This window comes from Limulus polyphemus, unplaced genomic scaffold (assembly GCF_000517525.1).
Source record: "Limulus polyphemus unplaced genomic scaffold, Limulus_polyphemus-2.1.2 Scaffold3697, whole genome shotgun sequence".
NCBI lineage: Eukaryota > Metazoa > Arthropoda > Merostomata > Xiphosura > Limulidae > Limulus > Limulus polyphemus.
In genome coordinates, this window is record NW_013669307.1 from 16,793 (window position 1) to 33,278 (window position 16,486).

A 16,486-nucleotide genomic window follows, 5' to 3' on the forward strand; every position below is an offset into this window, starting at 1 on the left:
ATATAAGACAATGGATATTATTGTTTCACTGTATAGATCAATTTTAAGGCCTCACTTAGAGTACTGTCTACAGTTTTGGGCCCCCTTGCTTGAGATGGACTTTGATTTGTTGGAGAAGGTTCAGAGAAGAGCCACTAGGATGATACCTGGAATGGTGGGATTGTCCTATGAAGAGAGACTAAAATCTCTAAATTTGTTTTCTATGGAGAGGAGAAGGGTCAGAGTGGATTTGATTGAAGTGTTTAAGATTATTAAGGATATTGATCATATAGATCCATCAAACTTTTTTGTGTTTAGCATTGAAAACAACAGGACAAGGGGTCATAAATTCAAATTTTGGCAGTGTAGGAGTCCTCTGCAGTTTAGACAGTATTACTTTTGAAACAGAGTATTTGGCTTTTGGAATGAGCTGCCTTCAAGGGTGGTGGAGGCAGAAAATTTAACTGAGTTCAAGAAAAGATTGGATGAATACATGAGTAGTAAATGGTGGTTATAGTTCGGAGCTGAAAGGGACATACTTGATGGGCTAATAAGCTCCCTTTTGTCCCTTTAAAATTTTATGAATTATAAATCTTGTTACTTTCTTCCACTTGTAGCACAAGCAACCTACCACCATATATTTGATTCTAGTGAAATTACTGCAAAGCTAGTGTCAGCATAGGTATTGGCTCTTCTCTAGTAGGTGAAATTTTAATATTTCACCAAATTCAGAATTCTCTCTCATTCTTACTCAAGGAATACATTGTGATATCACTGCCAAAGACCAATTGAATAGAAAATTCAGGTTAGCACAAAGAGTCAACACCACCCTTCTCCAAAGAAGAGAGCTCCTGGGTTATCCACAGTACATCGTGTGTGGACTGTAAGAGTGAATCATGTACTTGCCATACCTCTAGACTATAGAGATGGATTAGCAAACTTGATCTTCCCACCATAGCTCAACTTTAGCCACTTCCAAAGTCATTATCCAATGAGGAAGCATCAATTGTACTGAATGATGATCTCTATAGTTCACTATAAAGACTGCTCCAATTTATCTCATTGAACCCACAGTTATCTATGTCTTCTTGGTGACTTTCCACCTGTGCATGAAATGGATCAATTTGATAAAAGTTACCTAAGGGACTAGGCAATGACTCAGCTACATTGGGGTGGGGGGTAAAAAGAGTATAAAGCTCTAGAACCCTTGCTGTAGTGCAAGGGAGCATTCATCATTCAAAAGAGAACTTCTCTGGGTTAACTGAGGTTCCTCTGTTCTGCATTTCAGATCAAGCTGGCTGTTCTCCTCTCTACTAAATTTCTTTTCCAGAATGTAAAGGTATGTCTTGCAAGATTTCTCACAAGAAGCACAAGATAGAAAAGATAATTTAGAGAACTTGAATATACAAACAAAGTACCACTTCAACAATAATTAGATGTTGATCATAGGAACTAAAATTTGTTTGATCATGGTTATCTATGATAGTTCAAGGATAAACCTGGACTATAGTCACTCAACCTCCATGCAAACAACAGGTTCATGGATCTAATATGCAGAATGACAGTTGTGGCAATTTGTTGAAGGAAAAAAAAAAGCCTTATTCTAAAATAAAAATAGAAGAGTAGCTGGTTACAAGTTACTGTAATGAGTATTATTGAGTTTAGAAAAAAAGATATAAAACAAACTATATTTAAATAGAAAGACAAATTAAGACAACTTGATTTATAAGTAAAATGAAGTTGAAATAAAATGTGCATGATCAGCAGGTATGAAAGAGAATGACAAAAACAATGAACAAAACGTCTTCCTCAAATGGCCAAACATATTTAGTATGAAAGTGCTAAAAGATTCACAATACACATTTACTCTGTAGCTAAACAATAAAAAAAGGGCACCATAATGCAAAAATATATCTGTTCCATTTGACAGTTGCAAGTATTCCCCATACACAAGGTAAGGTAGGAAACAATGCAATTATCCCAAGCAACAGCAGTTAAGTTTCTTGACCATTCAAGCTACAAAAAAATAACATCTCAGGCTGAATTTAACACATAAACTTAACCAGATTTAGAATGTTACAAATAAGAACATTGAAAAATTTAAAGATTTAGAAATTATATATACTATAAGAAAATAAGGTATGTAGTACTTGCATATTAGAATGACACAGATGCATGCCAGAGGAAATAGTATTGTGTGCCACTCTCGTTAGACTTTCAATAAGTTTGTAACTCCCCTGTATCAGATGCTATATCTTTAATACTGACAACGATATGATTATAACTGATATTTATACTGTGATCAGTTGTACAGTTATTCAGAATAATGTCTCCAATTTCATGAAATAGCAGGAAATTATAAAAGAGAAAAATTGGATAGCTGCTATGATTAGGAGAAATGATTATGAAATTTTGGTTATCCTTGTTAACTTTATCAAACAAACTCTAAAGGAATGTATTCTTTCTAAAACTGTGGATTACAAAAGCCCATTCCTATACTTTAAAAATGAAAGATACTAGAAAATCATTAAATCTATAATAAAAGTAAAATATGGATTTAATTAAAAGAACAAAAACTACTGTTAAAGTTAACAAAGACAATAAAACTATTTTAAAGCAAAATATCAAATTTCACTTGAACATTTTATATGTTTATGTGAATGGCAAAACAAGAATAGCATTAAATCTTCAAAAAATTTTTAAGGGAATCTTATTACAAATTAAAGAACACAGGCTAAATAAGTATTTTTATTTGTGTTTTCACTAATGAATGAGAAGGGGTTACCAATTATGTTCAATTTATTTAAAGGTAAGGAGAGGCTTTTTTTTATTTTCAATGTTATTGAAGAGAAAAATATTCTGCAAAAGCCTGTTAGCTCTCATGAGAGTAAAACTCCTGGTACTGAAGCTTAATAATGCTATAATGGGAACTGCAACTGTTACCTTTAAAAAAAAGTTACTGTTATTAGGAAAATTATAGACCTATTACTTGACTTTTGATAATAGTAAGGTGTTGTAAAAACTGACACTTAAGAAACAATAATTAGCGTGGATATAGAAAGGGTTTTCTTACAAAATCAAATTAATTAAGTTTTTTTTGATAAAGTTCCTAAGTTTTTGGAAAAGGAAACCTTGGTATATGATGTGTACCTTGATTTTCATAACACTAAAAATAATGTTTAATAAAAATAGTAAATTAATAAGTTAGGTTCTCAAAGTGTTGGCGTAAAAGTTTTAAAAATGAAAGAAAACTAGTTAAGTAATAGAAAGCAAATATTTTTCTGAATAAGATTAGTAGGGCTTTTCAGGAGTTTATTTTAAAGCTTTAGTTGTTATTTATGTCAATAATTTAAATAGATACTTGGGAAGTAATATTTCAAAGTATTCTAATGATATTAAAATGCTGGGAAAAGCATTTTCTGTCAAAAATGCCTCTTTAACCTGAAAAGATCTGGAGAGTGTTAGAGACTAAGCCAGAAAGTGGAAAATAAAGTTTCAATAAAGTGTAAAGTTGTGTATTCAAGGTATGAAGAGAAATTACTTCTTGTGAGACAGAAGCAGCATTGTTGTATAAAAATACAAAGAATATAATTGTATTTAGTGACTCAAGCTCAAAGCTTTCTACTAAATATTTAGTTAATAAGAGATCTGGAATTAATTAATGACATTTTGAAATGATGAGCTAAAAGGTTTACTTGCAAATACTTTGGTAAATCCTCCTTTGAAGCTCTGTGTACAATTTTGGTCGCTTTATTACAGAAAAGATATTTCATTTTTTTGTCTATAGTATATATAAGATTTATATAACTCTGTCTTCAGTAACTGACTCTTAAACTACTTTTACCCACTACTCTCTGTCATATAATAGGTTTTTGTTACCAACTACAACAGTTACTCTGGACTCAATAGGATATTTCTGTATCTAATGTTTTTTAAATTTAACTTTTCCTATAATTCAGTGTTTTAGAAAATATTGCATTACTGTCTGTCTTTTACCTCTTATTACATAGCATTATAGTAACTAGCTATTACAGACATTCAGGTTTATTTATAAATACTGTCACAAATTATGAAATTTTAATAAATTTGGAAAAAATTTTAAATATCACCTAATTATTCAAAATAGCTAAAAGTTACAATGACATGTAAACTTATTAACTTGTATTACTAAAATTAAAGAATACTTAAAGCATAAGTAATATATGTTTCACATGAATGATTCTTTCAATTTTGAATACTACAAGCCTAAATGTTAAAATTAAATTCATTTTACTTTCTACAATTACAATTTATTACACAGATAAATTTATTGCTGTATGTGAATAATACACAATTTCTTTATACAAAATGATATCATGTATACTCATTTATTTATTTGACTTAATGAGCTTCATTTCTAATAATGTATATTCTTTTTAATTATTTATACAAATATATTGAATAATTTTTTGCTTTGGTATTTGAAATATTAGGGAAAACATTAATCAATAGATATGTGTATATAACTTAAAATAATAAAAATTGTTGGAAGTGAATCTCATTAAGTCAAGTAATGTCTGGACATCAAAGACTATTATTGCCATATATGATGATTAGAAACACATAGCTGGATTTAACTACTTTCCATTTTTATTTTCCTTAACACTACTCAGCTAATTATAAGAGTTGACCATCAGGACAATTTTGATATTAAAAAAAGCTAGTCACAGATACAATATTATCATGTTGTGCCATCTATCTATCTTTAAGTGAAAGATAACTAGTCTCAAAAATCAGACTACCCGGTGTGAATGTGAATCAAAAGTAAGAATTTGTATTGATCTTTATTTTTCTTATACAATTCAAATTAAAAAGCAACAGAGTATCTCAGCTCCAACAGAATTAGACAGGATTTCTAGATAGAATTGTACCTCCCTTACAGAGATCATCCATGTAGCAATATCTGCTATGCTTTAAATAAATATCTGCTGATGAAACTTCACTAATGATAGGGTGGATAGATTAAAAAAACAACTTTAACTGAATAGTAACAAAGTCTTTAAAATATAAGTATTAAAATTAATGAAACTAAACAAAGATGCAAATGAAAAACAGTGTAAATGAACACAGCAAGTATAATATATTGCTACAAATGCTAAGCTTGGAAATTAAAGCAAAATACATGTTACAATATCACTTTGAGAATGATAAGACATGTGATGAAACAATGGTGTGTGCCATAGCCATACTATTCTTTGGTAGAGTGAACAGTTAAAGTAACTTTAACAAACATTTAAAGAAGTATAGTTTAGAGAAATAAAACTTGTGTAAAAAATACAGATGTGCATTTCTTAAATACGTTATTTGTGGAGAAGAGACCAATTTTGTTATTCTATAATAGATATATGTAGTGTGGGTATGTGTGTATGTATTCAATGCTAAAATTACCAACAGCTGTAAAATAAACCACTGGAAAATCGTGGTATTACTGATGGAAAATGTTTCTTTCTGGAGTATTAGGAAAATTTGAATTAATATAGAAAGCTGTTATTTGGAAATACTGTCGATTTTCATACTTAAATTTGACAAGCATTTAATTCTCAGAGTGTCTCACCTTAAATTACCAGAAGAAAGATGGCTGATTGGAGGGTTAAAGGATTCCTGACTAGATGACTGATGATAATATTCGGAACCATGAAGCTCTCGAATGTAGTCTTCTAAGCTATCACGACTAAATTTTATCCCACCTAGAGACAAAATCCTGATAAGCAGTTTGTCTTTTTTTTCTTTAAGATGCTCTTACAGTAAAAAATATATCAATACCACATAGGATATCACAGAAGTCTCACATTAAGATTAGGGACTTTAAAAGATAACTCTGAACATTAAGCAGCAAGCCAAAATATTAATCAAAAACTCAAGTTAGAATATGAATACTAATTAATATCAATTTCATTTGTGAATATTATAGCCAAAATTTGGACATTGATACATGCTTTTATATCTCTCTCTAGAATTAGCCTAAATTATTACAAACTTTTTGATAATTGTATCTTCTCTCTGTAGTAATTGTTGTTTTTCATGGGAAAATGTATTTTTAAATTCTATTACTTTGCATAGTTTTAGATGCCAATAGATTTCAAACAGTGTAGTTTTCCACTATTTGCCAATATTTTGTTTAATATTTAAAACAGTTCATGAGGTCAGATATTGAAAATCTTAAATATCATCACACATCTATATCATAAACAGGAACTCGGAGTTCTATTAGCATTGAATCCAATATTGTAATGTTCCTTAACAAAGTGTAAATTCCAAAATGTTAACTTGTGATAAGTTCTGCTGTGTACTCTTCTCCTTAAATATATCATTAAAAAATAAATAAATAACCAAGTAAAACTTTTACCAACCAGGATCTACGGGTCCAAGTCTGGTGGCTACAGTGAATAAGACATCAGCTGTCCAAAAGCAAGGTATTCTGGGATATGCACGACCCACATCAGCAGGAAGATGAAAACCTAGTTTGTGCAATAGTTGAGTGAATAAGTCAGAGTGAAGAGCAGCCTCCTGAGCTTCACTGTAGGCCACTATCATAATGCTCTGTTTCAACACTAGAATTAAAGGAGAAAATATTAGTCTAAAGCTTTAATCAGCTCCAACACAGAAATAACTACACATTCACAGAATAATAATTTATTATGAACAGTTCTGTATATGCTGCATTTTTATACAGTATTTCTCAGTACTGTTGAGTAAGTATTTGCTTCCCGGTGATTCAACTGTAAGTCTGTGGGCTTATAACTCTAAAAATTTGGTTTCATTAGCTGTGACAGGCAGAGCATAAATAGTCCATTGTGTAGTTTTATGCTGAATAACAAACAAACAAAAAATATAAATTCCTAGCTTTATAGCAAATTGGGGAAAATTCATTTTTTTATTTTTTATTATTAAATCTCTTCAATAAATCTGTTATCAGAATGATACATTATTTATATGACACATGTATATTGGTAAAAGAATAAGAAAATATCTTAAAATAAAATTTACATTTTTACTTTTGTTTGAAGAAATCTGCTTGAATTTAAAAAGTTTTGATATTTATTCTAAGGCAGTTACTTTATTCCACACTCCAAGGGAAAGAAATGATCTTTTAGTTTGCATCTTTAACTAATTTTCAATAAAAATATCATACATAAATTATTTCTGCAGCAATAAACTATAAATACAAAATTATATGTACATACAACAATACTACTAACATAATTTGTTTTGAAAAAGATTATTCAGAAATGTTTCTCATCTCTCTGCGCGACAAAGAGCTATTACCTCACAAGCACTGCCATGCCAATTCTTGCACAATTCTTGTAAAAAAACTTCCACCTCTACATGCGTCAAACTATGAGGTGATCATCATTAAACTATAGCCCCATAAAATAAGAGGGTGACACATCCTCCATGCACAGTTATCCCCACGAGAACTAGCACTTGAACATAGGCTCATTCTTTTATTGATGCTTCTTGTCTTCAGACATGTCTTTTTTTCCATATGATTTACTGGCATTCTTGTGCTTATTGTTTTAACCTTCTGTTATTATTTGTTCAAGGTCATCATTAGGCCTATGCACCATTACCATACCTGGCTCACTTTTTTTCTAACAAATAAAAAAATTTACAATCAAATAAAGAAAACATCTAACTTCTATGTATTTGACAAACACAGACCATCACAATATCAGTTTTGGGAATTAACTGGATTATGCATTCACGTTTCCACATTTCTGGCATCTCCCATGGTTTTTGCAGGAGTCATATAATACTGTAATGGCAACTGGACTCCTTTAGCTAAGCCTGCTCAATCTTGTGTTTCAACACTTGTTTCCATGCCTGCTTTTGCTTATTATTCCCTCATCCTGACATGTATCAAGTAATCCCACTTTCTTCTTAAACTTCTTGGATTCCATCAGTTTGTATCTTTTCTTTTTCCTCTAGTAATTTTTTATTCCATTTTGTCCCAATTACCCTTGTTTCTGGGGTGTTCTTTGTCAGGTTGCCTTAATTTCTGACTTTTGCCTCCTCCTTCTCCTCTCCAAGAACCCTGCCTTTTACTTTTTTTATACACTGGCATCTTAAGATGGTGTGGCTCTTCTCTTGAGTCCTTCGTTCCCCTTGGATGTGCCCAGGCATGTCCTCTTCAGTGATTTCTGGCCTGCCAAGGCAGGTATCTTCAGAAATACACTGTCTTCTTTTCACCTCTGACAGGTGTGGTGGCTCACTTGGATATCCCGCTTCCCCACCTTACCCAGATTTGCATGTGTTTGGATCCCTCCAGTGCTCAAAAATCAATCTGTGGGCTCCTTTCATTTACATATGTGGGTTTTCATATTGTGGTAAATGTAGCACAGGTGGCAATTTGTTTTGGCTTTGTGCTGGACAACAGCCAATCCTATGATCACACCTTTCCACTGCATCTGTTTTGGTGAAGTGCAGTTCTGGATGCCTGATCTATTTCCAGCATCTAGTTTCCAGGAGTGACATTTCTCTGTGTCTTCATTCTCAAACTGATGGCTACTCCACAAGCTTGCCATCATCTTCAGTTTTGTCCGTTTGGTCTTCTTATCATGATCCATTCAGTCTCTACATCTCTGGCTGAGGATACTCTGTGTTTTGTGTGGTTCAACCTCCTTTTGTATGCTTCAAATGTATTTTTTACCCTTCTCCCTTGCAGGAGCTGCCACTCACTTTTGTTTTGGCCTTCACTACTTACCACTGCACTACTTACCACAGGGATAGGTTCATCTTCTTCCTTGACTGCCCCATTCATCCTCTCTTCCCAATACGGTCTTTCTGACCCAGACTTTGTTTTGTACAGTCTATTCATTATTACCTCACTCATGACACTTGTTAATGCCTTTTCTTGCTGTGACATTCCTCTTCCTCTAGCAACTTTTTCCACTTTACCCGGGTGGGTTATACACCTCATCTGCTTAGTTTCTTCTTGTATGGGTGATGACCCTTTTCTTCTTTTTCATCTCTCCTAACACCATGTTTTTCCATAGCATGGTTTGTCTTGCTTCCAGTCATTGACATCCCCTGTATGAGATCTTGTAGGCAGGGGTGCGGATAACTCCTGACACATTAGTATCTCATTACTTGTAACACAGGGAGGTTTCATCTACCCTGGCTTTTGTCTCCCTACATTCACCATTCCCCACTTTTCACAATGGCTCTGATGGTGAGTTGTTTATTTTTTTTGTTCAGGTCTCACAACCAATTTATTCAAAATATATTACAAAGACAATGAAATCATCTGAGTGGCCAATGTTGCATCACAGGGAATAGTTACCCCAAACCTGCATTGAGTGGGGGAGTACAGAAAGTGTTAAGCCCATACAAACCTTGATTAGTGCCTGCTGTTGAGATGTGGTTTCCTATAAGATTGCTTAGGCAGTGTATATATATATATATTTTATCTTTTAGGCCATTCTGTTTTTGTTAAAAAAAGTGACAGCAGCAGGTGTGTGTGCCTGCCCTCAAATTTGGCTAATGCCCATTGTATTTAATCAAAGTAATCCATTGCATTGTCTCTTAGTGTGGTACCTAATTCCAGATAATTGTGCCTGATGTCACAGTCAAAGCATTCCTCTGGTGTTCTACCCCATGCAAATTCTTTGTACCCCATTTCTTCTGGTAGAGTATGAGAGAATCTTCTACCCCACTTTTAGTGCATTTCTCTTGCCTCATTAAGAATGAGCATATGTTCATATGTTAGTGCTCATTGGAATTACTGTGCATAGAGGTTGTGTCAACCTTCTACTGGTGAAGAGCTATAGCCTAATGATGATTATATGTTAGGTTGGTGTAATACACATTGATATTTGTAGAGATGGGAGCTTTGTTCAAAGCTTGTGGAATATGCAGGAGTTTACATGGCAGTGCATATGAAGTAACAGCTTTTTGTGGTGCAGAGAGATATCTATCTGAAATATATTTTCAGGTAAAGTAAATGACCTTTCACAGTCAATTCTCATATGAAATCAAATTTACATAATTACATATTATAAGAGGCACTGGAAATTTTTATGGATTGCTCCTGGATTGGATCCTTGTAGTAACGATATTTCACATTCTTTAGAACCTTTTGAGATAATAAAATCTGAAATGTCATCCATTACAAGATTCAAGGCAGTGCTCCACTAGCTCTTCTAGCTATATGTTATTTACATTACTTTAAGTATAATAATCAGTTTAAGAAAACATTTAGAATATATCTAGATTTATATGATGAGTTCATTTTTAAGAACAGGATTTCCAGTTTAAGCAACTTTTTGGCACAAAAAAATACTTAAAATTTCCCTTGAAGTAAAAACAAGAATTGTAAGTTTCTTGTTTTGGTGTATAACTGAGTACAATTTCAAACTACCTATAATAATGTAGTGAAAAAGTTTTTATTTCACTCATACATGTAATATATGACAAAATATTTATAAAGTGCAGTTGAACTTTCTTAAAGTTAGATGAGACTTACATCTATATTTTATAATCATGTATTATAGTTATGCTGTAATCACTATTAAAACATTTGTTAGTTTCAAAATATTTATAAGGTTACACTATGAAGAAAAAAAACATACTTACATGTTGAGTATAATGGGACTGGATGCTCAATATCACATGTGTTGTTTCTCCATAAAGCTACAGGAAGTTACAAAGACATTTTTTTTTAAAATTATGTAATAACTTTTACCTAAAGAACTACTAGAATTCTTCAATAAAAATTACAATTAATAATAGTTAGTTTTAATTATAAGTAACAAGCAAACCACAGAAAGCTTCTAAGACCACTCTGCCTTAAGTCGTTGGGTATCCTTGCTGTTATTGGTGTTTTTGGCCTATTTAACATACACTTAGGTCTCTCTCTCTCTCTCTCTCAACTAGCTGTGTGTGTAGATTTTTTTTTGCTACTTGCTGGAAAATTTTGCTCTGCCAAAAAGAAACCCCAGTAAGAAAATAATTAAAGATATTTCAAATTAAGTCTTTTTGCAACAACTGGATCTTAATGAGTTCCTTAACTTACTAGTATCCAGGTTTTTATGTAGAGAACTGATTAATGCATTTTTTAAAGAACAGTGAGGTGCACCTACCTTCTGTACTGGAAGCTGATGATGTATCATTATCAATGATTGTAAGAACATCAGTTTTTTAACAGCCATGAAGTACCAATGACCAAAACTATGGTATGTACAGGTTTTCTACTTTTAGTCAGTGGGATAAATTAGAAAAATGGATGGTGATTCTAGGTTATGAAAAAAACAGAATAGGTAGTTGTTTTCATTGAAAATAAAAATGTAAGAGAGAAAAAGAAACCAATTCTTTAGTAATAAAGTTATTGATATTTGGCTAAAAAGTAAAAAACATTATTCTTGCTTCTCTTGGGCCCATATTGTATATAAATGTACTTTACAGGGGATAATATAGATTAATCTTCCCCCTTTCTCCCATTGTCCTTTGTGTGTTTGAAGTGCAAGTTGGCAGATGATTTAACTCACCCGAGAAGTAATACATATATTAAAAATCACTTCTAGAAATGATTTTTTTTATGTATTACAATATTAAAATATCCATTCAACATGAAATAAAATAGAAATTGGAACATTTTCTATTTATAAATGGGAGATATCAGGACTAACATATAAAAAGAAGATATCAAATTTGAGCACATATATATATTATATTCTAACAACTAAAAATAAATCTTTCAATTATTTTTTAACCTTTTTTTGAATGTGTTTCAATAAAAATCATTTCCATAAGGTCATCTTGTTTTCTTCCTGGATGGTAGAAGTTCACAACTTACCTAATTTAACATAACATGATTCTAGTAGAAGATTCTGCAACCATAAAACGTGTTGTTTCAACCCTGCTTGACAGAGCTTGGCTACATGTTGTTTAATTTCATCAGTACCAGAACCATCATCAGAGTTGAATTTTTCCTTGACCCACACATCAATATTTTTTGTTGGGTTATCATGCTGATCTCCAAACTGAATCATCCAAGTACAAATACTTTACATATATATTCTAAACACTGCAACAGCTCATATTAATACACTCTGTGGTGTAACATATCTCTAGTTATTCTAATACTCAAACTGTCAGAGTGTGACAGCTTGCAATACCCAATGTTGAAATCAAAAGAACAGTAATTTAAACCTTGAAAATCTGCAATGAATAAATCAAAATCATCATCACAGATAAATGATGGAACTGACTTTAATAGCAACATAATTGTCTAACAATTACAAACAATAATAAGAGATTCCTAAGAATGCTATTCTTGTATAAAAGAAGATAAATATTAAGAAGTACACAATAATATTACTATATATATATATATATTTATATATGTATAAGGGGAGGAAATTTCATATGGTACACAAATGTATTAAAAGATTGTGAAATATATATGTTTTCATATATTTTTTGTGTTTAAGTGTGTTTTAAGAACAATATAAAAGAAAGACTTATTTCTTGTGAGGGTGGTGCCAGTTTTTCTAGTGAGGTGAGGCTACATTTCTCCAACAAGCTAAGGCCATTTTTTCCACTTTCTTTTCTTTTCTAAGTGTTTTACATTTGTTTAAAAGACTCTGAAACAAGTTTGGCTGCTTTGTATTATTTCTGTTAATTTTTTCTGCACACATAAATCATCTCGTTTAAATTTCTTTTCCTGTCTTGACCCACTTATATATGTCTCCATTTCTGTCTTCAATTTTTTAGTGTATCCCTTTCTTGTACCTCCTTAATTATTCCATTGAATACTTTTTAAAATATTTTTTGCCTGAAAGCTTGATGTGTCTTTTATAATTATAAAGAAATCATAATGAATAATTGAATACTGGAAAATATTTCTGATGGTTTTTAAAGGTTTATCATATTTAGAGAATATGAAAGTTTAAAGCTTACGTGAATAATTCATTTCAGGTATTAGGCTGTATGTATTGTGTTCACTTGTTGTTGACAGAATAACCTTAACTTCTCCAAGCAAAATATCAGTACTCTTAAAGTTCATATTAACAAAAAAACTCATGGGAGATTCAACTAATTTCAAGACTAAAACACCCAAAAAGGCTACAAGTGTTTACAATGTTCAAAACAAAACATGCAACACTAACAAAGTTTATACTGTAACACAGATGTGACATTTTTATTAAATATAATCTAACAGCTTCCACTTATCACTTCTGCATTTGAGATATGACACTTTTCTTAGAAAATGACTGTTTAAATTTGCACGTGACCATTTTAGGACAAACCATACACAAAAATGTAATAATAAATCACTGAATACATTAAATTTAAAAGATTAATAGGATTTTTTTTTTTCACTATGATTGCTGTCATCTTGTGTTATGTCTTACCCTTGTCCTTTATGAAACATATCCAATGTTTCTAAAAAAAATCTGAAAAATAAAACCAAGACTTACTTTTTTTTCTTTTTCTTTCAAGACTTCATAGACACTGTGGCTCACAATACGTTTACTGTACAAGTGCCACAAGACCTTTAGAATAAAAAATGCTTAACATGTGTCTGCTAAGGTATCTTGTATATCAACAATTTACACTTTGCTGAAGTTTGACAATGACTTGTCAATGTTCATCTCACAAAGAATTCCACACAAACAACACATTATAATTTTACATGTTCAAATGTTCTATGTTTTGGTCTTTAAATTTAAATAAAAAATCAAGGTGACTATTCAAATGAAACTTTTCATATATAAAAAAAACTATACCAAATGTTTAATATATCTTACAAATAATGTTCATCAACATAGTTATAATTCTAACATAAACTTCTGTATTAATATTTTTGTTGCCATCAGCACTAAAATATTGGTTAATACGAATCATGGTTTTATGCTGTTTATTACCATTCTGGAGGCAGTTGTGGTTATCTAGACAAAAATTTGCATTTGAAAAACAACTAAGTTTGATTTTCTCAAAGTCCTAAGATTGTCTATTGAAATAAAGAACCCACATTTCAAACACAAACAACACTATTTCCAAAGACTGATTACTTGCAGTAAGGTTATGATGTATATACATCAACTGTTGTCATAATTAGTAGACTATATGATAATATAAATTTTAATCATTAATTAGTTACTATTTATATATATTATTATTATTACTGTTACTAGATATTAATTTCCAATTAGTTTATGTTTTAGTTGATAATCAACTGCTTTAAAGGAAGTCCTGAGAATAACTCTTTGTGATGGTAGGCACTGGGATTAAATGCTGGGTCTTCATATTAAGATTAGTTTGCACTAAACTGGAGTTTCCCACTCTTAAAGCTTAAATCAACAGTCAAAATTGAGAAAAATATTAACGACATCTCAAGAATTATCAAAAAGAACTTAGAACAGAAACATACAAACAATTAAGAGTACACCACAACATCACTCCTCTTATCAAAGAACTTCCTAAAACTCATAATATAGTATTCTGAGAATGGCCAGCAAAGCAGAGGAGTCAGGCCCACTAATACCAGGAAGTTCATGGATCTCGGTGTATATTTCCCAACAAACTGTGATGGTTGATTCACAAAGAGTAAGACTGTCACAGATTTACACAAAGTATAAATACTTAATAACAAAAAAGAAAGTTAACTCTAATGTTGCAAGAGAACTTGAAAAATTCTTAAAGAAAAAAACAACATAAAAATACATAAACCTGTTAAAGACATTAAAAGTTCTCACATAGAAGTTAAAGTTACAGAAACACTGCAAAAACCCTGCTTAAATCAAAATGAAACATTATTTGCATTCTTTGGTAAAATCTTGTAACTATTCTGTGTCAAAAACGAATCTAAAAATCTGCTGAAAGTCTCTAAGTATCTTTGAAAAAAATTCTCTCAGGCCTAGACACTGTTTTAAATATGGAAATAAATCCTCGAGTCGTTAACACAAGAAATAGTGGTTGGACACAGTTAGATCAATTGGCGAACAGGCAATGAAGATCAAGGCGAGTCCACTCACTGTTATTGTCTTATTCACTGACAAGAATAACTCAGATCACTAATTAAAAAGTATGCTGTTATTCCTGCAGAAAAATAAAAAAAGCTAAGAGTAGTGGGATGCCACCACTATGGCAATGTGTGTATAGGAGCCAACTACAATGAACTTGGATATCTACAATCTCAGATTCAGGAATGGGTAACTTGTGAACCTTGGAGAATCTAGGCATTGATATAAATGAGAAAGATCGATGACTGGACACCAATCTCATGTCTTCTTAGGCCCAACAACCGATGGGAATAAAACCCCGGAAGAACTAGCGTGATGCTCTCACTACCCCCAGACAAACCAAACTTTGATAGCCCTAGAACTAAGTTTCAAAACCTGAGGATCTGCGGGAGACAGAAACCTTACAGGTTGGATGGATAATGGTGTGAAGATGTGAACTGAAGGACTAATCCTGACTCAAGCACCTGCAGTTCTCATGGATTCGTGTTTAAGGTTACCACACATCCAGAAATTCTTGGAGACAAGCCCCCTCAGAGCCCAATGGCATACAATAATCACCGATGCTGCTGGCGGCAATCTGACCAAGCAGTGGAACCCTTGGATTTGGACAGAATCTATTATGGGTACCAATGTTAGGGGTCGGGACCCTTGAATAGCAGTGGAACTATGACCCTCTATAGTAGCCGATGATATTCAAGATGCCAACGACAACAGGGATGAATGTAGAAGCCGTCAATCAAACCAACTCGCATGGTAACAATGTTACAGCTTGTTATCAATGATGTTGGTGTTCCTGAGAGTCTCTCAACAAAGTTTAGTGTAAGGAAAACAAAAAGTCGGATTTTAGAGTTGTAAGACCGTAGACTTACCCTGTCCCACCAGGGGACATTGATCTATTCAGGTGAACTACAAACTCTGCCTTAGATCCCCTAATTTCGAGGAGCAGATGTATTATTTGAGAGTCAGAATATGCTTCCACCATGTTGGATAAGGCATAACTGTTCCTTCAAGTAACTAAGAAAGAAACCTCTCTGCATGAACCACAATGTCCATGGATAGAGAGAAAACAAAAATATTGGCTCCCAGACCTTTCAGCCATCAAGTAAGGTGCAGGCTCAAAACTGAAGAAAACAAATTACTGGCAGCTTATCCCAAAGTAGCCTCCTTTTTGTTTTTCATTTAAAGACTGTGTTTATTACCATTGATTGGAACAACACTTAGTCAGGTAAATTTGTTTTATTAGAGCAAAGCAGCATTGGGCTATCTGCTGTGTCCATTATTGGGAAACGAACCCCAGATTCTAGCATTGTAAGTCTGTAAACTTACCACTGTTCCACAAAGGGGACAGAGAAGCCAACAGACTAAAAGAAGGCACAGGAAAAAGCAAATCTAAATTTTCTACAAAATGTTAAGGATCACCCTCAATTGCAGCCTAAGAGCCTCCTGGAGGAACACCACCAAACTGAATATATGTCTCCATCTCAATACGAATAAGATCACTG

The 16,486-nt window shown here is 32.4% G+C and overlaps 1 protein-coding gene across 6 annotated transcripts in view; it reads right to left on the reverse strand.

The window, feature by feature from the left end:
• The window catches only part of LOC106469873 (protein timeless-like), a 48,102-nt gene that overhangs the window by 5,991 nt on the left and 25,625 nt on the right, over positions 1–16,486 (reverse strand). For 4 of the 6 annotated variants that reach the window (XM_022398446.1, XM_022398445.1, XM_022398444.1 and 1 more), the window contains 5 exons: positions 13,440–13,514; positions 11,813–11,999; positions 10,594–10,650; positions 6,369–6,569; positions 5,573–5,705 (listed from right to left, as the gene is read on the reverse strand). In XM_022398446.1, coding sequence (XP_022254154.1) covers positions 5,573–5,705; positions 6,369–6,569; positions 10,594–10,650; positions 11,813–11,999; positions 13,440–13,514 — 653 coding nt within the window. Of the gene's footprint in view, positions 1–5,572; positions 5,706–6,368; positions 6,570–10,593; positions 10,651–11,812; positions 12,000–13,435; positions 13,515–16,486 lie in introns of those variants that run through there. The other 2 variants (XM_022398447.1, XM_022398449.1) reach the window with 2 other exon arrangements.